General features: G+C 35.5%; 1 protein-coding gene across 9 annotated transcripts in view; it reads right to left on the bottom strand.

Moving 5' to 3' along the window:
• FYB1 (FYN binding protein 1) overlaps positions 1–25,325 on the bottom strand; it is a 190,399-nt gene that overhangs the window by 39,596 nt on the left and 125,478 nt on the right. For all 9 annotated transcript variants that reach the window (XM_074202664.1, XM_074202666.1, XM_074202667.1 and 6 more), the window contains 7 exons: positions 18,619–18,778; positions 8,582–8,631; positions 6,818–6,837; positions 6,118–6,152; positions 4,505–4,625; positions 2,668–2,827; positions 1,521–1,665 (listed from right to left, as the gene is read on the bottom strand). In XM_074202664.1, the coding sequence (XP_074058765.1) occupies positions 1,521–1,665; positions 2,668–2,827; positions 4,505–4,625; positions 6,118–6,152; positions 6,818–6,837; positions 8,582–8,631; positions 18,619–18,778 (691 nt within the window). The remainder of the gene's footprint in view (positions 1–1,520; positions 1,666–2,667; positions 2,828–4,504; positions 4,626–6,117; positions 6,153–6,817; positions 6,838–8,581; positions 8,632–18,618; positions 18,779–25,325) is intronic.

Below are 25,325 nucleotides of genomic sequence, written 5' to 3'. Positions count from 1 at the left end.
TGCCTAGAACCCAGATCTACCATAGGGCAGTGCAAGTGAATCAGCCTCCCTGAGGATGAAATCACCTGTGATTTTTCCTGCCCCTCACCTTTCTCTCCCTACTCTTGTCCTTTGTAGGGTGCAGAGGGAAGTCAAAAGAAGTGGGGAGCTGTGTGAGTGTCTGCCATAGTAGCAAAGAAGCAAGGAAAGCAAGTCAGGGAAAGAAAAAAAAAGAAAGATTTGATTTATGTCAAGATGATAAGGATTCCATCTTAAGTGAGGAAGCTGCTGCAATGATAAGTCCAAAGCATAGGTCTTACTATGTTATTCCTCTGCAGAATTGACTCCAGAGCTACCCTTCTCTCTAATGGATGATATGCAAATTTCCTCCATTTGGCATATAAAAACCTTCACAACCTGGTTCCAAGCTATCTTTTCAGGAATATGATGCATTATTCATTTTCCTTCATGTACTCTTTGGATGAATTAAATTTGTATTGTTCCTTATGTATGACATTCTGTTTCCCATCTCTGGGTCTTTGCTGAAGTTGTTTCCTATGTCAAGAATGCATTTCTCTCTCTCACTGTTCCCTCATGGGATTGCTATATTCCTTTCAAGGCTCAGGCAAGTACTATTGTCTATAGGAGGTCTTTTCTAATTTTCCTAGCCAGTAGTACTCCTCTTCTCTAATTATCTTGTATCTTTTTTATATGTGATTTGTATATGTTCATATGCATATGTACTAATTCCTCCTATAGAATGTAAGCTCCTTGAGATCAGGGACTATGTCATTTATGTCTTTGTGTCCCTGGCAAAATGACCAGTACATAGTATGCTTAATAAATGTTTACTGATTGATATGATAATAATGATAATAATTTATACTTAGGCAATACTTTAAGACTTACAAAGCACTTTTTACTCTTTGAGGTAAATAAGGTAAATATTATGAACTTTTTTTTAACAAATGAGAAAACAAGCTCAGAGAGGTTAGTTGACTCACCTGAGGTTATACAAATAATAAGTTTTCATGGATAATGGATTTAGGGCAGGAATTGACCTCAGAGGCCATCTAGTTCAGTCCTTTCACAAAGTTGATTTGCCCCCAAATACCCAAACTACTGAGACAGGATTCCAACACAAACCTGATTTCAAGGGGAATGCTCTATCTACACAGCCATGGCACCTATATTCCACTTACAAAGTCACTAAAGCATTTAGACCAAATACCATCATAACAAAAAAAAAATTAAAAGATCAACCATGGTATATCTAACTCACTGATTTGGTCAAAGGTTTTCTTTTTTCAAATAAAAGTTGCCACAGTAGATGACAGTATGACAGATGGCATGATGGAATTCATCATGATGAATGAGATCATAACCTTTTTTCAAGCTCTTGTGATTTTTAATTTAGTTGGAGGGAGCATAATGAGAGAAGTAGGAGACATGGAAGGCAACATTTTCCCCAGGACTCAAGAGTTCACAGGACAGAAAAAACAGAATTAACTTAGTAGCTTTATCATATACTTAGGACATACCTGCTAACACTGCTGTGTTCAGCAACGTCATCATACAATTCCTGATCTTCTTCCACGGGTCTTGATGGAAGAGTGCTCAATGAGTTTTTCTTTCTTTTCAAGGAATCATAGTCGATCTCCACTGCTGTTGTTTTAATATAACCGTCTATAGATTGGGGGTGGAAAAAAACTTATGTTTGAGAAACTACAATCTGGGAAGTGATATACCTTCCATAGAAAATTTTTTTTTTAATCACTTCAACTTCTCTTCTTTATGCTTCTCTTTTAGATAAATTCTCTGGGTCTCTCTTTAAAACAAATCAAAGTTCTGTCCTGCTGAAGTTTAGTGCCAGAATAATAAGTAACTTGTCCTCAAAGTACTGTATTTTCATCTTACATTGAATTCCTTTTCATAAGAAAATTACTATGGATTCAATGGATATTGTAAAAATATCAGAGGCCATTAGTCCAACCTCTTTATTTTACATGCAAGAAACCAGGTTGAGGGAAGGTAAGTGATTTGCTTAATAAGTTCCAGAAGTGGGTCTTCTGACCTTAGAACCAATGTTCTCCTCATTGTACCAAGCTACCTCCTGACATAGCAAAGAGTTTAGATCCTAAAGAGGTTAATGTCAAATACCCAGGAGAGAAAAAAAGCATGGCACAATGTATAGGGGACTGATCTCAAAATAGAAAGACTTGTGTTCAAATCTCACTTCTTCTACTCACAGACTGTGTGACTCTGGTTGTCCCTTTCCCTATCAGTTTCCCAGTAACTTCCTGCAACTATAAGTTACAAAGAAGGATCTGAAATGGAAGACCCTAACTGGGAATTCCTTAAATGAATAAAATCACAAGTTCAATTTTCCCACTCCCCCAAGCCTAAAAAAGAGAAGAGCTGTTTATCCACAAATATTCATAGCAGCATTATTTTTAACACTTTGAAAAGTTTTGAAACAAGTCATGTGTCCCAAGATTGAGGAATGATTCAGTAACTTGAAGTACATGACTAGATTTGAATGTCAAAGTAGAACTCTAAAGAATGACTGATATGCAAAATGTAAACAAACACAGTTTAGACAAAATGATGCAATGGGAGAAGCAAGCAGAACCAAAAGCATAACAACATAAGGACAATATTTTGAAGAAAAAGGAGTTTTGTACTCACATGTGCCTCTGGAAGTTCTGCCTAACCATTTTCCTTCAGGGTTATCTGTGATACGGATTATTTCAATTTCCTCTCCTTGCTTAACACTCAGTTCATTCTTTCCTCCTTTGACATCACAGCAAGCCTTAGCTTGATGAAGGACTTGAATAGAACCTGTTAGCTTCAAGGAACAAGAAAGAGCGATTTGTCCACATGTTATTGTAGGTTTTAGGGCTTTACAGAATTCAAATTAATACAAATTAATACCAAATGCCTTATTAGCTTATCTACCATATCTAATCTGCTAGGGTGATAATCAGAAGTCCTGACTAGAGAACATTTAGATTACAGAATGGTTAAGGAACAAAAGGTAACAGGGGCTGTCCCCCCCAAAAATGACACATTGCTTAGTGCTGAAAAGAACCTATTGGCTCTAAGGATTTTGTCTAGGATCCTTACATCAATCAACATAAACCAAAAACATATAATGAACATTTACCCCTCAGAGTATCTTAAAAGTTTTGATCCAATTTTAAGCTTTCATAACTTATGGGAATTTGTCCTACCTGCTTTCTAAAGGAAGCTTATGCTTCACTGAATAATCAGCCCATTATTCTATTACCTCACTGTAGGACTGAAAATGTCAGAGGAAAGCCAGGCTATGTGGAAAGAAAGGATTCTCTTCTTAGAGTTAGCAGCTGTTGGGTAAAGGTAGATGGGTATCTCCATCCAAACTTTTTTTTTCCCATCCAAACTTGAAACAGATCTCTTCCAGGATCCTATGTAGCTTGATACCATCCTGCTAGTATTAGGATGGGCTAGGCAAAATTTTGAAGTCATGACTATCTGAGGGATTTTCTAATATTTCAGTACCTATAGAGAATCTTGTGGTAAAATGACAATTCGATTTTTCTTTTTTTTTCTTTTACAATTCAATTTTCAATTCCAATAATCACATCCTCATTTATCTGGTCACACCAAGATTGTGGAAATGATATGGGATTTCATTTATTAGAGATCAGAGCAGATGTGGAACATAGGAAGGTGAGATGAAGGATAAAAAACACAATAAAGAGAAGACAGAAGTCAGAGATCAGATAAAGCCTCAGGTCAGGAATATAGAAGGACAAACCACAGATTAAAGGAGATGTGGTGGAGCAGATATTAGAAGCCACAGCCTAGCAAAGGTTGCCCAGGGAGCTGGGTAAAAAATCAGATCAAAGTGCTATTTTCCTGAGATCAAAGTTAGACTAGAAGGAACCTTAGAGATAAACTATTCATCTCTTTCATTTATATAGATGAGGAAACAGAGGCCTGTGGAGATGCTCAGATGCTTAAGATCACAAGGGTAGAAAGTCACAAATTTGGGATTTAAACCCCAAGTTCAATCCTCCAACTTCAGGACTCTTGAAAAATGATTTTGGGATATGAATCAGTTCAGGTTCTCTAACTTATTTCTTCTTAAGGGAAACAATGGATTTTCAAGTGGGTGAGCTGGGGGTATGGACTTTTGCTAAACACAGCAGCACCACAGGAGATTCTGAATTTTTTTTTCACTTAGTCAAAAAAACACCTGTTTGGAGTTTTATTTTATGGAGAAGCTACTATTGTAAAGTTTACTTTACACAACCTTAGATGACTCTGTGACCTCATCAATAGAAGTTTCATTCTATAATGTAGCTAATGAGTTATCTTCACCTTTTTTTAATCAAGTTTCCTTAAACCATAGTATTACTATAGAGATGACTTTTTTCAGGATATGATTATCAGTCCATTTTAGTTCTGGATCTCTTAAGGTGCTTTGGGAGAGAGATTAAGAAAGTTAATCTTTTTACTAAGCACAAAATAATGACCTTACTTTGAACTTTTTCTTGATCTCTTGCTCCTTTTTTTCCTTTTCCTTCTGTTCTTTCTTTTCCAGCTCTAGTCTTTTCTTCTCTTCTTTATCTCTCTTCTTCTCTCGTTCTTTTGTTGTTTCTCTACAAATAGGAGATAGTTTTATTTTATTTAAATTGGAACTGATGGCCTAGCCATTACTACCCCTAAAACTTTTCTATTTTTTTACCCACAGCTGATGAGGTTATTTAGATCATGGATACTGGAAATGAAGCCAAGTTGGAGCCAACTAACCACACACTCTATGGTTCTTGTCAGTCTGGAGGTGGGGCCACCAGAGGACCCCATGAAGAGTTGAGAGGTACCCAGACTTTAGGCTCCCTTCTACAAGGTTCTTTCCTTAAACTAGAATCATCTATAGGATCATTGGTCTAGAGCTGGAAAGGACCTCAGGGGCCAGCTCTTCTGATCCCATCATTTTTACCGATGAGGAAACTAAATCCCTATGATGTTAAGTGACTTGACCCAGTCACACAGTTATGAGACTACAGGGAAAGGATGGGCTATTAGTTCTTCTGACTCAGAATCAGTGCTTGTTACTATCAAAGGGTAAAAAAAAAAAGATTTTTATGTCAGACTTTGATGGACTAAACAGTAAGGTAACTAATTACATTTGAGATAACTTAACAGGAAGTACTAGATTGTACACCATTCAGTTACTTTTCTTTCTTTCTTTTTTTTTTTAGGTTTTTGCAAGGTAAACAGGGTAAAGTGCCTTGCCCAAGGCCACACAGTTAGGTAATTATCAAGTGTCTGAGACCAGATTTGAACCCAGGTACTCCTGACTCCAGGGCTGGTGCTTTATCCACTGCGCCACCTAGCCACCCCCATTCAGTTACTTTTCAAGAAAGATTTTCTGTTTTCTGGGTTACTTACATTTTCATTTGGGAACCAATTCACTTCACTTTCCAATACATAGAAAATTTGTGTCTTGATATTTTATAGTATAAAGGAAAAAGTCAGAGCCTGCAGGCCTCATGTGAGCAGCAAAACTCAGTGAGTCAGAATCAGATTAAAATGTAATTGGGAAATGTATAACAAAATAAATAAAAAAGACAACAGATAATGTTAATTTGTGGTTTTCTATGTTAATATTTGAACTGCAGGGATATGATTTTTTGGTGACACCAAACTTTTGAAGTATTTCTAATAGTATTCCTCCAAGAAAAACCATTCATTACTAGGGAAACTGCATGCAAACAGATTGAGAGATTTCCCTAAGAATATCTAGTAAATGATAAAGAACATAGACTTTTTGTTTTCGGGGTTTATGTTTTATCTATTTCAAGTCTACAAGTCTTCTCACTCATCTTATTATACTTTTTAATGTATCATCCTTAGAGAAGCTCTGCTTTCCTAGATAATAAAGGATTGACCCTCTCTGATAGGACTGCTATGATTCTTATTGACTCTTCAGTTCTTCATGCTGAGTCAATCAAAATGGACCTTACTATATACAGTCATTGGAACAAAATGATTTTTGGTTTTCTAATATTGTTATCCCATGCTTCCTAGCACTGATGTTGCATTAATCTTTCTTTTTTAAAGAATCATTTATAAAAACAAGGCTCTCACATGTCTTCATATGTTTCTCCACTGCTGTCTTGATCCTATGAGAGAGAGAGAAAAATAGTTTATGGTAAATTTTGACTGATTTCAAGAGAAGGAAAACTAAATGGCTAAAACAACACGCAGAATAGATGTACCAAGGTTTAAAAGCCTTATTTATTTATTTTTTTTAGGTTTTTGCTAGTCAGTGGGGTTAAGTGGCTTGCGCAAGGCCACACAGCTAGGTAATTATTAAGTGTCTGAGACCAGATTTGAACCCAGGTACTCCTGACTCCAGAGCTGGTGCTTTATCCACTGTGCCACCTAGCCGCCCCTAAAAGCCTTACTTAAAGTACTCTTTCAGGAGCTATAATGGAAATAGCAAACACTGAAGGAATCTTGCCTCTTCCCCTTCTAATTTCTCCAGCATATAGCTAGACTTATAATCAATAGTATAGCTATTGTATCCTAAGAGAATATAATATGGGGTGAGGAGTGTTGGAACTCTAGGAGACTCTTTGATGTAGAAATAAAAATGGAAAACATTTGGTCACTTACTTATTGCTCTTACATTTTTGAATTATAGCAACTTGAGAAGATATCCAATTCATTTTAAAATTCTGTTAAACAATTTTAAAAATTATAATTGCATTTAATCAGAAAAAAAGCATATAAAGTAAATTGGTGAATTGTTTCTTTTTAAAGAAAAATGAACAAATTACCCTACCTCATCTGGATATCCAGGATCTAGAAACAAAGAAAAATTAATAAAATTTTAATGTATGGTTTTATGAAAGTTATCACTTTTCCCATGCAATTCTAGTATTGGTCAAACTTTATTTTAAATTAAATTTTATTTTTTTTCAATTACATGCAAACACAGTTTTGTTTTTTTTCCCCCAAGGCAATGGGGTTAAGTGGCTTGCCCAAGGCCACACAGCTAGGTAATTATTAAGTGTCTGAGGTTGGATTTGAACTCATGTCCTCCTGATTCCAGGGCTGGTTGCTCTATTCACTGAGCCACCCAGCTGCACCACAAAGATAGTTTTTAACACTGATTTGCTGTAAGATTTTGAATTCCATATATTTCTGCCTCTCTCCCTTCCCTCCCCCCCATGACAATGAACAATTTGAAATAGGTTATATGTATGTGCAATCATGTTTAACACATTTTCATATTAGTCATACTGTAAAAAAAGAATCAGAACAAAAGGGGGGGGGACATGAGAAAGAAAAAACATAAAACAAATTTTAAGAAGTGAAAATAGTATGCTTTGGTCTTCATTGAAACTTCAGAGTTTTTCCTCTGGATGTGGATGGCGTTTTCCATCAAAATCTTTTAGAATTATCTTTATTCACTTGTATTTTTGAGAAGAGCTAAGTTTGCCATAATTAATCATCATACAAGATTGTTGTTGATGTGCAAAATGTTCTGATTCTGCTCACTTCACTTAGCATTAGTTTATGTATAAGTCTTTCCAGGTTTTTCTGAAATCCACCTGCTTGTGATTTCTTTCAGAATAATAGTATTCTATCACATTCATATACCTCAATTTGTTCAGCCATTTCCCAATTGATGGGCAGCCCTTCAATCCCCATTCTTTGCCATTACAAAAAGGGTTGCTATAAATACTTTTGCATTTGTAGGTCTTTCCCCATTTTTTATGATCTCTTTGGGGTATAGACCAAGTCATGGTAATCTGTATCAAAGAGTATGCATAGTTTTATTGCCCTTTGGGTATAATTCCAACTTGCTCTCCAGGTTGGTTGAATCAGTTTACAACTCCACCAACAGGGCATTACAAACTTTTTATTTTTAATAAAGAAATTAGGTATTTTCTTTGAAATGTTTAATGAAGAAATAGAGATACATTATAAGTGCTACACTTTAAAAAATGATTTTCTGAACATTTGGAGTTGACATAAAGTCATTTCTAGGAATGGTTGTGAAATAATACAAATAAAAAGATCCCATTATGGTTTCTTTGGAAGAAAGGAAAAATTAAATAATCTGTGAGTAAGAAATATCTGTAGTGTTATTTCTCTACACTGTGATTATTTCAGGTCTTTCTTTTGTCACAATGACACAATGATGTTAAAAGCTTATTGGTTGTAATGCCTAACTCTAAATCTGTCTCATGCAAGCCCAATTGTTTGTGACCAATTAAAAGTTATTGGGATACTCATTTACACCAATGTTTTACATACATTTTATACTAAATTCATAGTTTATTAGTCTTAAAAGTGCTATGTGAATATCACATGTATGATATAGATATATGCATAAGTATATACATAGATCTACAATATAGATATGTAGATATATATAATATATATTCAATATTTATCTTTATGTAAATTTTCTCCATATAACTCTTATCTATCTCCCTATAAACTGACTTTTATGAATCAAAAGTAACATAGAATCAATAATGTTTTCTGATTTGTCAGGTGATCAAGTATAACCCAAGGTTAATATAGTATATCTTACCATTGGATTGCATATCAACATCATCATAATTTTCTTCACTTATTGAACTTCTGAAAAGAAGAAAAAAAATGAAAACATAACAATTTCTTACTGTACACTATAAGTTACTAGCATTGGTTTCCTAATCATAAGATATAGAATGAGATTCACCTAATGAAATTACAGATATAGTGGTGACTTTATCATTTCAGTAGATTCATGATTTCATTGGTAACCATCCTATATTCACATATACATACATACATACATATATATATATTCTTTATCCTGCCTATTGAACATTTTGAACTGGATACTGAACTGGATATATTTGAACTGATATTTCATTTCAAATGCAACATATCCAAAAGAGAACTTAATATCTTTCCTTTTAAACTCATCCTTTTCCCCAATTTCTCTGTTATTTGGATGAAGACATCCTAACAAATCATTATTTTTGACTCTTCACTCTCCTTTAATCATCATATGTAATCATTTGTCAAATCTTGTAATTTCTAGCCTCTATAACATCTCTCACATTTTTTCCCTTTAAATTCACTCATTTCACTACTGCCTCAGGCCCTTAGCATTCCTCAATAAGAATAGTGCAACAGCCTCCTAATTGTTGTCTCTACTCTTTTTAATCCATCCTCATTGCAAAATTCTGATCTGTAGCTCCCCATTATATCCTAAATTAAATACAAGCTCCTCTTTTTGGCATTTAAAGCCATTTGACTCCAACCTATCTTTCTAGGTTTAGGATAGATTACTTCCAATTTCTCATCATCCTACCTATGCTCAGGCTGTCCCCCATTCCTGGGATGCAGTCACTCCCTCCTTACCTCGGCCTCTTAGAATTTTTATTTTTCTTAGATAATAGCTCCAGTATCACTTCCTGCATGAGTCCTGTTACCTCCTCCCTTTAGTTCCTTCACCATCTCACCTTGTTTCTATTTTGTATATAATATTGTTTGTGCTTAAATGCACAAGTTGTTTCTCTCAATTGCATGTAAGCAGGAATAGGTTAATTTTTGTCACTTATTCCTAGAATCTAGCACAATGCCTAACATATGGTAAGTGCTAAATAAATGCTTCTTATTTGACTCATCCTCTATGATTCCTGTTCATATCTTCAAAGGATATCAAAATAATGAAAACTGAGGACCAAAATTGATAAAAATTGAGGGCAAATCACATCCATCCATCCATTGCTGGAAATTTATTGCAGTCTTGAGGGACCTATTCATTTTCCTTTTCCAAAGATACACGAACTTATGCTCATCATTAAGACCCTTCAATTTGGTATGGTTTTTTAGCTTGAACTCTTGAATAGTCAAGGATCTCATTTAAGATTGTTCCTAAGTATTCTAGTGTTTAGTGCAACAAAGTGCTGTCTTGTGCATCAGAAGGACCTTTAGAGAATCCTTCCTTCTCTTGGACTTTGTGCAGGATAACTTTGAAATGACAGTGAATGATTTTGTCAAATATTTAAATTCCTACTTTATATCATCAAATAAAGTTCTCTGTTCTCTCCAGAGGCAGCTAGGTGGCAAAGGGGAGAGACTGCTGGACTGAGAATCAGAAAGATGAGTTCAAATTGAACCTCAGACATTTACTAGCTGTGTTACCCTGGGTAAGTCACTTAATCTCTATTTGTCTCAGTTTCCACCTCAATTGCAAAATGGGGATCCTTGCAGCAGCGACCTCCTAGAGTTGTTTTGGGAATCAAATGAGCTAATATTTGTAAAATGCTTAGGCAGAGACTATGATAGAAAGCTCTTAATAATATTTATTTCTTTTCTTCCTTGTTACCTCTATTAATATATCTTATACAATTCATTACCTAATTGATAACTCACTAGATTGAAAAATTAAATATAACTATGAATAATTGCTACTAGGTGAAGCTCCACCTCCATTGCTGTTAATCATAGTTAATCAATCACCTACTTCTCTGGGTTACCCAAAGTAAATGCTCCTTTAACAACTGCAGGTTGCCTATGTGAACACAATTTTAGAATTTCCTCTTTTAGAGACCACTTTAGGATTATTTGTCTGGGCATTATGCATAACACTCTTTAGTTTTTCTTTTTTTGTTTACCTAAGATCTAGATAACTAAATCAAGAATCTAGATCAAGGTAGGAAAGAGAATCTCTTGGGCACCTAGGATGGAGAGTCTATTTAAAGGTATTACCTATGTGAAACTATAGCTGTCCACCAGCTAGAGAATATAATGAATGGCCCCTAAACTAAAAACCTAGCTCAACTCTGAAAGAGTCAATTTTAAAAGAGTATTAAAAATTCCTTTTTCCTTTCCCCATCTTCCCCTACCCAAGTCATGCAACTTGGGATGTTTAAGGCTACTTAGAGTAGAACAGCAGAAATAAAATGACAGAGAGCTTCAGTAGAGAAAACTAGCAACCTTAATAACTTCAACAGCTGTACTATGTATGGTATGTTTAACTCTGAAACTGCTTCTTGGTGTTATTCCTACTGCTATCCATGGTTCTTTCTGTTTTAGTTTCTCTGCAAATATTTGCCATGGTAATGACATGTGCTTGAGGATCTAATTAACTTTTGGCCACTAGATGGGGAAATAATACACTTGGAAAAGTAATATTCTGTGGGGATTACCCTTGATCTGTTTGGCTCCAGAGGGTAGAGGTAAGAATGGTGGGCTGAACCTATTATGAAGGAGATGCAGACTTGATGTAAAGGAAAAACCTTCCAGTAACTGGATATACAGATGGGAAGAAGATATCAATTATATATTATTGTGTGTTATATTTATGTTTCAGTGTCTTAACCCCAACACTAAATTATAAACTTTATGAAGGTAGGGTTGTTTTGTACAAACTTTCTATCTCCCTCAACTTCTAAAAGTGTTCTTCATATAATAATTACTTAATTGCTTAAATTGGAAGGGTGGGGAAAAGAAAAAGAAAAAAATACTATATTGTACCTCAGTTTGTTCCCTGTCACTTTCATTCTAACATCTCTCTACTCCTAATATTTTGAATCCAATGAATGTTAAACCATCTTAAAAATTATTCCTTTATAACATTCTAACTTCTCAATTATTCTTTAGATACAACTTTAAAAGAAGGAAAATTATATGTTTGTCTTTGTGGCACGACTTCAGGAATTCTGGAAAGATTCCTTGACTCCCAAATACTCTCTTTCTTTTCTGATCCCTGATGATTGAACCTCCCTCACAGGTTAGAGTTTCATTTCTTTGGTTTAGTCAAGGATTTCACATTTTGCCTAAAGTTCAAATACTACCGACAGATATAACATTTTAATATACTTAGAGGCAGTTGATGGCATAGTGGATAGAGCTTTGGGAATGGAGTCTGAAAGATCTAAGTTTAAATCTAGCCTCAGATATTTATTAGCTATGTGATCCTGGGTAAGTCACTAATTCAATTTGGCTCAGTTTCCTTAACTATAAAAAGGGGGATAATAACAACAACAACAACAACAACAACAATAATAATAATAATAATAATAATACCTCAAAGAATTGTTGAAAGGATAAAATGAGATATTTGTTTTTAAAAAAGCAGCACATTTTCTGTCATATAGTAGACATTATATAATGCTTATTCCTTCTCCTCCCTTTATTAGTAATCAACAGTCTCATTAGCAGTAGAATAAAAAACTTATTGAACCAGAGACTGTGTCATTTTGGTATTTGTCTTAACAGTGCCTAGTTCAATTCTTGTCACATAGAAGGTACATAATAAATGTTTATTGACTGATATACACTTTAGCTAGAACCTTCATCTAAGAACAAGTTTGGATGAGATATTGAAGAAAGATCTTGAGGTCCAAAAAGAGGGAGCTAACATGTTAAAATGGGCAAAAAGGCACAGAAAGAGAACAATTGAAGGTTATAAAACACTTTATCACAATAACCTTATAAAGAAGATTGTAAAAAAATATTTACTCCAATTTGACAGATAAGAAAACTGAGGTTCAAAAAAAGTAGTATACTCAAGGTTCCAATTAGGAATTGACTGAGTTGGGACTCAATTCCAGGTCCTCTGAATCCAAATTCACTTTACTTTCATCTGATTTCACATTTTTAGATGATTTTATATCTTATTTACTTCATGGTTAAATGGAAATATGCATTATATATATATAAATAATATATATTTCCCTATCTTTCTCTTGATTACTAATACTCCCTGAGGTAGCATAGCATCAGATAGAGAACACACTTTGGAGCCAGGAAGATGTGGATTCAAAGCCTCTCACTACTTCTCAGTGAATATGGTATCCATGAACTTTAGAAGAATTTATTTAACAATTGATTTCCTTTGTAAGTCTATATATTTTATTTTTTGTCCATTTAAAAACATTGTTCTGAGAATTGATTTATAGGTCTCATTAGATAGTCCAAAGTATACTGGTAAAAGTTTTAAGAACTGACTGTCAAAAAATGTCACATTTTAAAGTTTAATCTGCATTATAAAAATTTGTCTTCATCACTTTCTTGAGTAGAAACAGTGGACAATATATAAATCATGTCCTAATATTATAGCATTTGTAAATTTGTGATGTGTGAATGCTCATGCCAAGAATTTAATAGCTCACCATAGTTTGGAAACTGGCTACAGTACACCCTATCTTTTTACCAAAAAGTGTAAGAACTCCTGCTCATGTTCTATAGAGAAAATGCTAACCTGGACTGGCAGAGGAGTTTCCTCACAGGAGAGATATCAAGTACACTGCCCAAGGCTCAAAAAACCTTCAGGTCTTGCTCTCTGGGACTCAAGAACCTTAGAATTCACACCATGTTTAGCGTCCATAGGTCACATCTTAGAAGCTTAGTCTGACTCAGTCCTGGAAACATAACCTAGCCTGAATATAGAAAGGACTGAGACGTTGCTGATATTTTCTCAGATCTGTGGGTGGCAGTACATGGGTGTTTTGACTTGGTGAGGGAAAAAAAGATGATCTGATTAATTCCAATAATTCAGAAATTTTGACACCACTTAATATATTAACTCCGTGGTTATCGTAACTTACTTAATTGTCTGAGTTTCATTTTTTTCATCTAGAAAATGGGTGTGCTGATACTGGCACTATCTATCTCACAGGGTTACTATAAGGAAACTTTTGTAAATAAGTACTGTGATATGTGAATAGTTGTTATTGTTTCACAAATCATAGCATCTCAGACTGAGGAGAGACTCCAAGGGTCATCAGTTTCTAGCCTGGACCTGAAAAGGAATCCTCTTTAAGGAGCCCTGACTACTGACCACCTGGCCTTGATTTCCAGACTTTTACAGAGGGGGTCCCTAGGACTCCCCATTCACCTTTTGGTGAATTCTAATTGATAGGAGGGCTCTTCTTACATCCAGCCTAAATCAACCTCTCTGTCCACCCTTAGTTTCTAGTTCTGCCCAATGGAGAATAAGTGAAAGCAAAGGATAAGAACAAGCCTTTATTAGGCACCCACAATTCTTTGCCAAGCACATGAGGTAGGTACTGTTAATACCCTGATCTTATAATTGAAACTAACAGAGGTTAATAAATGCCTGAAGTTGCTTTTGAACTCAGATCTTGACTGGGAACTCAGAGCTCCAACCATGGTGCCAACAACTACCTCTAGGTGCAACGCACAAATCTAATTCCTCCTTCTCTATATGACAACTGTTTGTCCTTCGTTTTCACGGAGGACCAGTGATGTCATCAGAGTTGCATAGTCACCTGCCTCACTCTCACTTCCAGAGTCATCAAAGTCTGGTGGCAGGACAAAAGCCAAGATGACTGGCAATGACCAGGGATTCAGTGGATGACCTTGATGTTTTCAATATCTGACCAAGCTCTGAGTGTTCCACAGTATCTGCTTCAGCTGCCTTTATGGCAAATTGTTCTAATCTGCTCATTCTGCTAGGGGAAGTCTTCATGTACTTAAAGTAAACATCCCCTTAACTCACTTATGGGTTTGAGATGTTGGATACCTTTCGCCTGGTTTTACCAGAGTATGGCTGCTGCTGCACATACTATAGCTTCTTGGAGCCACAGGTGAAAGTTGGGTGCAGCAGATGGGCCCCAAAGGTGGATGAGCAGCCCTGAAAAGGGCTCAACAAGCCCCCACACCAGAGGGGCCTAGAGCTTTTACAATCAGTTCTTTTTTTTTTTTTTTTGGTTTTTGCTAGGCAGTGGGGTTAAGTGACTTGCTCAAGGTCACATAGCTAGGTAATTATTAAATTTCTGAAGCTGGATTTGAATTCAGGTCCTCTATTCCAGGGCCAGTGTTCTATCTGCTGCACCACCTAGTTGCCCTTACAATCAGTTCTTATGGAAAGTCTTGATTCTTTCTTCTCTCCAACTTGTCAAAGTCCTTATTAAAATTTTATGTTTGGAACAGAATATGTTACAGATATACCTGAGCATGGAAGAGTATAGGAGGACTCTCACCTTCTATTCTTCCAATGCTATGATTCTCTCATATAGTTTAAGTTTGCATTAGGTTTTGGGGGGCTGCCATTTCTATGGTTGGCATGCAATCCAATAAAATCCCTATATCATTTTCATGTAAATTTTTTGTCAGAACGTGACTTCTCACATTTTACCTGTGAAATTACATTGATTTGTCTCTATTGAATTTCATCATATTGTATCTAACTCATTATTCTATCCCTGAGGTAGGCAAACTATGGATTTGGCACCAAATCTGGCTCTTTGTCAGTGTTTGTGTGACTCTTGAGCTAAGAAAATATTTTCTTATTTTTTCATATTTATTTATTTTATTTTTAATTTGTAGAATAAAGCAGGCATTTCCATAACAGTGTGAAAAAGAGATTGCCCATGAAACTGTAAATCTATTATGTACAACTTACTATTCCTTTTAAATATATAATAAAGTTTTTATGTCAATTTGCTTTTTTTCTTCTCTCACATACTCCCAAGATGGTATATACATATACACAATATGTATATACACATATATATACAATATATTATATATATATAAAATATGTAAAATTATTCCATACATAATTCTATTTATCATTTCTTTCTCTGGATGCAGATAGTGTCTTTCTTCATATATGGTCTTTACAGTTAATTTGGATTTTATAATAAAAAGAATGATTCACTTGTTTTTATTTTTATTTTTTGCACGGCAGTGGGGTTAAGTGATTTGCCCAAGATCACACAACTAGGTAATTATTAAGTGTCTGAGATCAGATTTGAACTTAGTTCCTCCTGACTCCAGGCTGGTGCTCTATCCACTGCACTACTTAGCTGCCCCAGGATGACTTATTCTTAAAACATTTTTGTTGTTGCTCTATACAATGTTCTCTTGGTTCAGCTCATTTTGCTCTTCATTGTTTTGTGCAAGTCTTTTTTTTTTTTTTTTTTAGGTTTTTGCAAGGCAAATGGGGTTAAGTGGCTTGCCCAAGGCCACACAGCTAGGTAATTATTAAGTGTCTGAGACCAGATTTGAACCCAGGTACTCCTGACTCCAAGGCCAGTGCTTTATCCACTACGCCACCTAGCCGCCCCACAAGTCTTTCTAAGATCATGGAGTTCTTATATTTTAAAGTACAGTTTTATTGTATTTTAAAATGTAAACCCCATATTTAGCTCTCCTACTATACAAAAACAGGCGTCAACAGAATTCAATCCATGGACAGTAGTTTGTGTTCTCTGTTGGATTCTTTTTTGGTGGGGTATCCTGTCAGTCATGTATTGCTGCAATGTGTTTACCACCTTCAAATTTGTCAAATATGCCATCTATACCTTTTTCCTAACCATTTATCCTGAATATAGGACTAAAGATGGATCCCTGGAGACCTAGATCCCTGGAGAATGCCAATAGAAACTTTCCTCTAAGATGTCCAAGATGAGATTAATGGCTACCCTCCAAATTTGGTCAAAAGAATGTCTAAATTCACTTCTCTGTTCTGTTTTCTAGCCCACACATCTCTCTTATCCACAAGCTCAATATGAGGGACTACTATATCAAGTTCACTTGGTCCTTCACTCTGCCTCCAGTTTCCTTATGATCTTGGTGAATTCCCTTTGGATGAATTCTAGTTTCATGGTGCATCACAAAACTCGGAGTTATACTCTTGAGATAGAACAGAGCAGAGAACAGAAACCATTGCCACATACTCCCATAATGCCAATTTACTAATTTGCTGCATTCCACTGCTCCATTTTCTCACCAACTTTCAACCTGGTTTCCACCCTCACCACTCTATTGAAGCCATTTTCATTAAAGTAATTAACGGCATCCTTCTGACCAAACATCTTTTCTTCTCTCTTCATCCTTCTTGATTTTTCTGTGGAATATGGGATTAGAAAGTATTTTCTCCTTCTTGATTCCTTCTCCCTGTCTTTGTTTCTGCAATATGACATGGCATTTCTATGGTTTTCCTTCTTCCTCTGCCTTTTTTTTTATCTTCCTTATTGGATCCTTTTCCTATTAAATGTCACAAGATTCCATCCTAGGCCTTCATCTCTATAGGCACTTTCTCCTCACAGCTTCAATCATCTCTTTTATGAAAAATCTGTTTTTTCCCAAACCCTAACTGAAGAATTCTAGTTCTTCTAGTTTCATATTTTCATATACCTGCTGAATATTTCTGCTTAAGCATTCTACCAACACCTCCAACTCAACATATCTAAAATTAAATTTATCATTAGCTTTTCTAAACTTGTCTTTTCCCTTAGCTCTCTATTAATGGCTAAACCTTCTTCACAGTCTCACAGGCTTACAATTTGGGAATCATCTTTGACTCTTCTTATTCTCACATCCCATTTATCCAAAAAGTTGTGAATTCCTGTCATTTTTATCTGTAATCCCCCCCCCCCCATCTATCTGTCTGTCTGTCTATTTTTCTGTTCTTGATCCCCTCTCTCTTATGCTAATGCAACTGCCCTAGTTCAGGTAGTTCATTTCTTTTTATTTAGAAGTACCACCTAATAAGATAGGTGTGCTCAGCTATCTTCCAGCTATACTCTACAAGGCTATTCAAATAATCTTCCTAAAAACCTAATATGATGTTACTACTCTTTTCATAGTAGTTTCTTATTGCATACTGAACAAAGTATAAACTTCTGACTCTTGTATTTAAGATCTTCTATATCTTTTCCAAATTATTTGTCCAATCTTACAGCATATCTTTATTATATTTTCAGATAAACTGGACAACTTTCTTTCACTCTAATCCTCCCCTCTCTTACCTCTGATTTTGTTCATTCTTTCCTACCATGACTAGAATGAACTCTTATTCTCCTCGTCAAAATTCTCTCTTCTTTCTTCATCTGATCAAGTCCCCACCTGCCTTTAGAGTTTTTTTCTATTCTTGCAAGAAACACCAAAGGTCTTCCCGGCTCAGTTTGATTTTTTTTTTTTTTTTGAGTGGGCAAACTAAGGCATCTTTTACCTCTTTTCTTACCTAGCCTTAAATCACTGAATGTTGTTTCAGACAAATTGAATCTTGGGAAAGAGCTTAGCCTTCTCCACTCATCCTGGTCTTGCTGCTGGACTCAGATGACCCTGGAGGAGAGAGTGCCCTGCCTCACATCAATTCACTTGCAAATCAAGACATCACCCTTTTGATGACATTGGTCCTCTTTGAGAATGAGGTACAAACAACAATGAATAGCTTCTTGAGAGTCATATTTGTTATTTTTGAATCTTCTGAGTCCATCACATTCTTTACACAGAATAGGTATTTAATAAATTTTTATTGACTCGATCCCTTGCTGCAAAGCCCATTGTTTTTTATTGACTAAATTTTCCTGTCTTAATTTCTTCTCTGTTCCCATTTTTGTTTCCTTTCTCTCAGCCTAATAATCTTGCTCTATCCAGGCATATTATGAATAAAAAGCTGATGTTCAAAGGTTCATGCAGATCTATTTATTCTGAAAATGATTTTTGGGGGGACCAAAGATCATACTAATGACACAAATGAAAAAGTTTTTCATGAAGTCAAACATTCTCAGTGTGGTACCTGATCACTAGAGAAAGCTGAAATAAAAATTTGGGGTTTATTCAAAGCAGTAGGTGAGTGTATTTGCTACTTACTTTGTCTCAGCTGGAATTTTGATATTTCTAGGAGGTAGACTTGGAACTGGTGGCTGAGTTGGGTAAGGGACTGGAGGGGCTGGTTGAGTGGTAGGATGTGCTGGTGGAGGAGGTGGAGGTGTTGTGCTCACAGAATAAGGCACTGTTCCTTTGTTGGAAACTGAAATGCAAACAAATAGAAAAAATTAAGACATTAAGATCATAAATTTAGACATAGAAGGGAATTTACAGATAATCTCATCTAGTCTAATCTCATTAATACCTATGAGAATATAGGTCTAGAAAGGTAAAGTGATTTACCAAAGATTACACAAGTGGCAGATATCAGAGCTGGAAGCTGAACCAAGAACTTGACTCTAAATGCAGGCCTTTTCCTGACTCATGGAGCCTGGTTACTTTTTTTTTTTTAATATATGAAAATAAGTATTGCATTTTTGCATGGACCTACATAGAAACACTGTTGCAGGTCATACCACTTTTGATTTTATTGCAAGTATTCCTGCTTCTTAGTTTATCAAACCTCACAACTCCCAACATCTGCATCTTTACTCAACTTCAGACACAGAGGGATGGCCTTACCCTTTATCTTTTCACACAGTTTCCCTTTTATAATCCATAAATTAAATTCCTCTACAAGACCATGAACTTTTCCCTTTCATCTCTCTCTCTATATAGCTTAGCTATCCTAAACTTTCTCTTTAACCTTTCAAGCACTGCTCTATCTGACCTTCTCTGTTTTTCTAGATGCTATTCTCAGTTTTCTATTTTTGAAAATTTGGAACCTTCAGCTGAATTCCTTTCCCTTTTGTTTTATTACTGCTTAACTTCAAACTAGCCCTGGGTTACTCCTAGTATGGACCTTTTCCAGTCTTGCCCAAGTGGTATAGAACACCTCTGAATCCACTACAAATCCAGTCTCAATTACCCTCTTGTATGGCAAATCTTCTCTCCTTCCTTGTTAATTCCTACTTATTTCTTGGAGAGCTAATTCAAAACTTTCTTTTCTCTCAAGTTCACCTTTATTATCTCTTAATTCAGTAATAAAAGTAAGACTATTCTTCATAATCTGCTTCTCCTGCTCAGTTCTATAATTCACACCACCTCTGGATCAACACCACCTAACCCAGCATTTTTCTCCTCATTTGCTTGATCTCAGAAGATGAGATCAAGCAAAGCTTCTTGCCAAAACCAACTTTTCTACTTGTGCCTGTGATCCCACCCTCTTCCCTTCTATAATTCCCTCTCTTCCTAATTTTCCCTTTTCAGGGACTCCTTGTCTACACATGTGCTTATGTGCTTCCAGTCTTTTCAAACACAGTTTTACTTTCTTTCTTTCTTTTCTTTTCTTTTTTTTAAGTTTTTTGCAAGGCAAATGGGGTTAAGTGGCTTGCCCAAGGCCACATGGCTAGGTAATTATTGTCTGAGACCAGATTTGAACCCAGGGCTGGTGCTTTATCCACTATGCCACCTAGCCACCCCCACACTTTTACTTTCAACCATTCCTTTAAGCTTCTCTCTCCTTCCTTTCCCAGATGAACTCCTATTTAAAAATAACAAAAACTATCCTTGTTGCCGGTACTTTTTCTCCCAAACTCATTTCTCAATCTTTGTAATTTGAGTTCCAAACCTACCAGTCAAGGCCACCAGTGATCTCTTTACTTATTTATTTGGTCATCTATATATCTATCTATTTATTTATTTATTAGGTTTTTGCAAGGCAATGTGGTTAAAGGGCTTGCCCAAGGCCACACAGCTAGGTAATTATTAAGTGTCTGAGGCTGGATTTGAACCCAGGTACTCCTGACTCCAGGGCCGGTGCTCTAGCTGCCCCCCACCCTGACCTCTTTATTGATAAATTCAATGACCTATTTTTAGTCTTCATCATTTTTGACCTTTGCAGCATCTGATACTATTAAACACTTAATTCTAGAAATTCTCTTTTCCTTTATTTTCATTATACTGTTCTGGAGAGATTGCCTTCCAATCTGCTTGATTAAACTTGCCCCCATGTACTGGTATACCCCAGAATTCTGTCCTGGTCCTTCTTTTTCTCAACCTATATACTCTCAGTGATCTCATCATCTCCTATGGGTTTATCATCCCTATATAGATATCTCATAAATATACATCTCCAATTCTCATTTCTCTTTTAAGTTTCAGGCCTGCATTTCCAGTTTCTGCTTTTCCCCCAAACCTACCCTTCTACTTGAATTCCTAATTTCTATCAAGGGTACAATCATTTCCCCCAATCATCCAAGTTCACATTTCTTTGTTATTCTCTTCCCTTCAGTCTCCCTCACTTTATATATCCAATAAATTGTCATTTTTGGCAGTTTTACCTTTTTAACTTCTTTCACATGCTTCACTTTCCACTCATGATATTCACCCTAATTTTAGCCCTCATCCTCTCTCTACTGGACTATATTAGTCACCTTTGAATTGTTTTCTTTAAATACAGTCTTTCCCCACTCCAAATTAAGCACCTCCTTAATTACCAGAGGAATTTTTCTTTTTTTTCCCACTTGATTAAAGATTTTATTTTTGAGTTTTACAATTTTTCCCCCAATCTTACTTCCCCCCCAGAAAGCAATTTGTCAGTCTTTACATTGTTTCCATGTTGTACATTGATCCAAACTGAGTGTGATGAGAGATAAATCATATCCAAAGGAATTTTTCTTAAGTAGATTTCAGATAATATCACTTTGACTCTAATACTTACAAGACTAAAGAAGCTTCAGGCACTCCCCAGTGTCTTTATGATAAAATACAAATTCTTTTGTTTGGCATTTGAAACCCTTTAAAATCTGTCTACAGCTTATCTTTCTAGGCTAATTGCAATTATTCCTCTTCACCCCAGCTTTCCAAATACACAATCTTCTAATTTCTGCTTCCATATCATTCCCTGGTCTGCCCTACCCCCAGTGTCCATAATGTGTCTTTTCAGCTCAACCTCTTGGAACTTCTAGGTACTTCAAAGCTCAGATCAGATTCTCTCAGTTGTTAGTTGCATTTATTATATATATATATATATATATTTTCTTTATAATTTGTGCTTACTCTCAATTTCTTCTTTTCCATCCCTTCTGCTGCCCAATAGAATCTATTAAGCTCCTCTAGTATAGGGACTATTCTATTTTTGTATTTGTCTCTTCAGGGGCTAGCATCATGTCTGAAATGCAAAGGGTGGATAGTAAAATGCTTTTTTGGTTTTATTTTTGCAAAGCAATGAAGTTAAGTGACTTGCCCAGATCACACAACTAGTAACTATCAAGTGTCAGGTCACATTTGAACTCAGGTCCTCTTGATTCCAGGGTCATTGGTCTATCCACTGCACCATTTAGCTGCCTCCTGTAAAATTCTTTTTTGATTAAATCATTTTCTAAAGACCCCTTTTGAGGAGATTCAACCTTCATTCTAATAATTTTTTTCCTATCCAGTACATTATATAGTTTCATAAACTTAGGTAATTTTTCCTTTTAGCTTCTCTTTCTAGAGTGATTTTGTTTTAGCTTGTTATCTTATGAAACTTCAACTTTGTGGTGATTTTAGTCATCTTCACTTGAAACTTCATGGTTGTTATGACTTTTTTTGATGTGCATGGACCAGACCAATATGTAGGAATAAAGGCAAAGTTTTGTTCCCTCTTTAGGAAAATGCTTTCTGTTTTGTTAAAACAAAAAGTCCTTTTTAAGTAATTCTTGGCATTTTCTTGGCCTTTTTGACCTCAATAGAAAAGTATACCAAAATCTTCCAAAGACTGTCCTCTTAGAATTCTCTTCCTTCTATCCTCCACCTATTCAATACCTAATACTTTTGCATATTAAAGAACTCTCACTTTTATTGCATTCATATAGGTTTGTAAGATTTTCTTGCAGGTTATTCTCCATTAGTATGGCATTTTACAATTTCAAAAACTTTGAATGGGAGGACTTGATTGAAGGACCATGCTCCAGGATTTTAATGCTAGGGTCCATCTAGAAAATGCTCTTTTATTCTGTCTTGGTATCACTCCACTCTTTATTTTCTCCAGTTTCATGGTAGCAGAATTTTCTAACCCAACTTTAGAAATTTGTCAAAGGATATTTGAAATTTTAATGATTTGTCAAACAAATTGGTTAGGTAGACTATTTCTTTGTTTGTTCATTCATTCATTCATTTATTTGGTTTTTGTAAGGCGAAGGGAGTTAAGTGGCTTGCCCAAGGCCACACAGCTAGGTAATTATTAAATGTCTGAGGCTGGATTTGAACTCAGGTACTCCTGACTTCAGGGTGGGTTCTCTATCCACTGAGCCACCTAGCCGACCCAGGTAGACTATTATTCAAATACTACTCCCCTCAAATTTGACAATATGTACACTGCAATATTTTTTACAATTAACAGTGATATTCATTTTTTCCCTGGCAAATTATTTGTCATAGTAAAACATATTCAAGATTATATGTTAATATATGTAAAAATATCTGATGAAAAATGTCTTTTCCCTCCTAGGAAAAACATCTAGTAGTTTTGGTTAAACATAATAATAGTATTTGTTATAAAAACAAAATCTGTATGACAACATAACAATTGGTAATTCTGCTATTCCCACAAAGAAAATATTATTTTGGGGGCCTATAAAGAAGGGTTTAATTACAGTAGCAGTGCATATTCCATAATGACCTTATTTACAACACTATGAAGTAGTTTATGCAAATTAAATTATTTCCATTTTACAGATACATAAGCATTAGATTTTTTCTTTAAATTTGCATTTTCCTTTCTGATACATTATTTAAAAAGGCTATAAACCATTTGGGACAAAATTGACTAGTCATCCAAAAAAAGATAATGTAAGGTCAACCTGTATAATGCTTTGATGGCACCAGGCATTCTCTGACATTAGACAAACACTAGATGAGTACTCATGTTCCAGTTATGAAGCCCTGCTATGAATCAAACATCTTATTGTTGTACCCCCTCATTGTCAGGGTTACAGCTGACTGTGTAACCTTGATTAAGTATTGAGATCTTTCCACTTTACCTTAGGTTCTTTTACTAGGGTTGGGGTCCCAGGTCATGTGTCCAGATCCCCTCCTTGCTAACAAGTCATTTCCCTCACTTTGAAATTTGATTCCTGATTAGTTCCTGATTCTCTTGTCTCTAGTCTGCTTTGTTCAGCTTGGTTGTACCTCTGCCACAGGTTAGGAGCTAGTTGGATCCATTTGACATACTGATGGATAGCATTAATTTAATCTTATTCAGATGTCACTGATTATATTAATTCAACTATCTGGAACACAGGCTTTTTCCTCTTTCCCTGGCCTTCTAATTTATTGCTTTTCCTCTGCTGCAGAAATGGAGGTTAGATAAATAACTCTTCTAAAACTTTGTCTAAAACAAGAATGACTAATATCTGAACTCAAGGATATTAGTCTTTACTAGTTTCTTTTATATGTCAAATACATGACACCATGCATAGAGTTAATAACATTTATTTTAGCTGTATGGAAGTCTTCCTTCCCTTCCTTCTGGTTAATTTGACTATGTTCCAAATAGACAAGGCTGTTGAATGAGTGGTTTTTGAGCAAGAGAGATGCATCATAAATGGAAGTTATTTTGATGAGATATATAATGGTTTGGATTATATCTATACATAATGAATAGAAATGCTTTTCATTTATAAAAGATTCTGATTGATCCAATAAGTAAGAAAAATCAGAACAGCCTACTTATTAGGAGGAAAAAAAGAAAGGAATAGATCTGAGAGCTATCATAAAGAAAGACTTGACAGGAATTGTCAGTTAAATTGAACTTGGGAAAATGAGGGAGGGGAAAAGTCAATGATGAAAATAAGGTTATGACCCTGGGTTGCTAAAAGTAAAGATATTAATGGAAATAGGGAGGATAGAAAGAAATTGAGTTTTGGATGAAGAATTTTCAAACAAAATAGTTGTTCATTGCCCTGAAGAATGGTCTAAAGTAGAATGAAGTTCACAGAACAATTTATATTGTAACATCAAGAAACTGTGTAGGTTTACAAACTTTCTATGCGTCAGCTTCCATAAATCCAGGAGGCTACCAAATCAAAACTGATTTCCTCTCTCCTCCCTTTTTATTTTGAAACTAGTCTAAGATTTCATACCTAGTTTGGCTCCCTTTCTTTAGATACTAGAACGTACAACGTACATGATTTAAAAAGAATCCTTCTACAAGAAAGAACATTGATGGCCCCCTACCAGTTTCCTTTTCCAGATGAAGCTCAACTATAGTTACAGGTTTAAGCTATATTTGAAATAGTAAAAGTATATCCATAAGTATAATTTGGAGAGGACAAAAAGGGAAAGATAGGAACTAGGGAAAGAATAGAAACAAATAACAGAGGGTGTATGCCCTCTCATTCTTTAAACTTTAGCTCTACCAAAGTTATTTGTTCCAGTGTTGTTATATTTAGTAGATTAATTGGACTTTAATCATCGTTTCTGAAATCTCATATTGGTTCGGTGGCTTCTAACCTTTGAATGACTTTTGTGGACCAGTTCTTTTTATATTATTCACATTGGGTGAGACCCAATTAATACCTCAGAGAGTGGGTTCAGTTTTTTTTTTTAATACATGGTCGGGGCGGCTAGGTGGCGCAGTGGATAAAGCACCGGCCCTGGAGTCAGGAGTACCTGAGTTCAAATCCGATCTCAGACACTTAATAATTACCTAGCTGTGTGGCCTTGGG

The sequence above is a fragment of the Macrotis lagotis genome, chromosome X (genome assembly GCF_037893015.1).
Source record: "Macrotis lagotis isolate mMagLag1 chromosome X, bilby.v1.9.chrom.fasta, whole genome shotgun sequence".
Classification (NCBI taxonomy): Eukaryota; Metazoa; Chordata; class Mammalia; order Peramelemorphia; family Peramelidae; genus Macrotis; species Macrotis lagotis.
The sequence above is the reverse complement of the archived record's forward strand: the minus strand, read 5'-3'. Positions and strand labels throughout refer to the sequence as shown.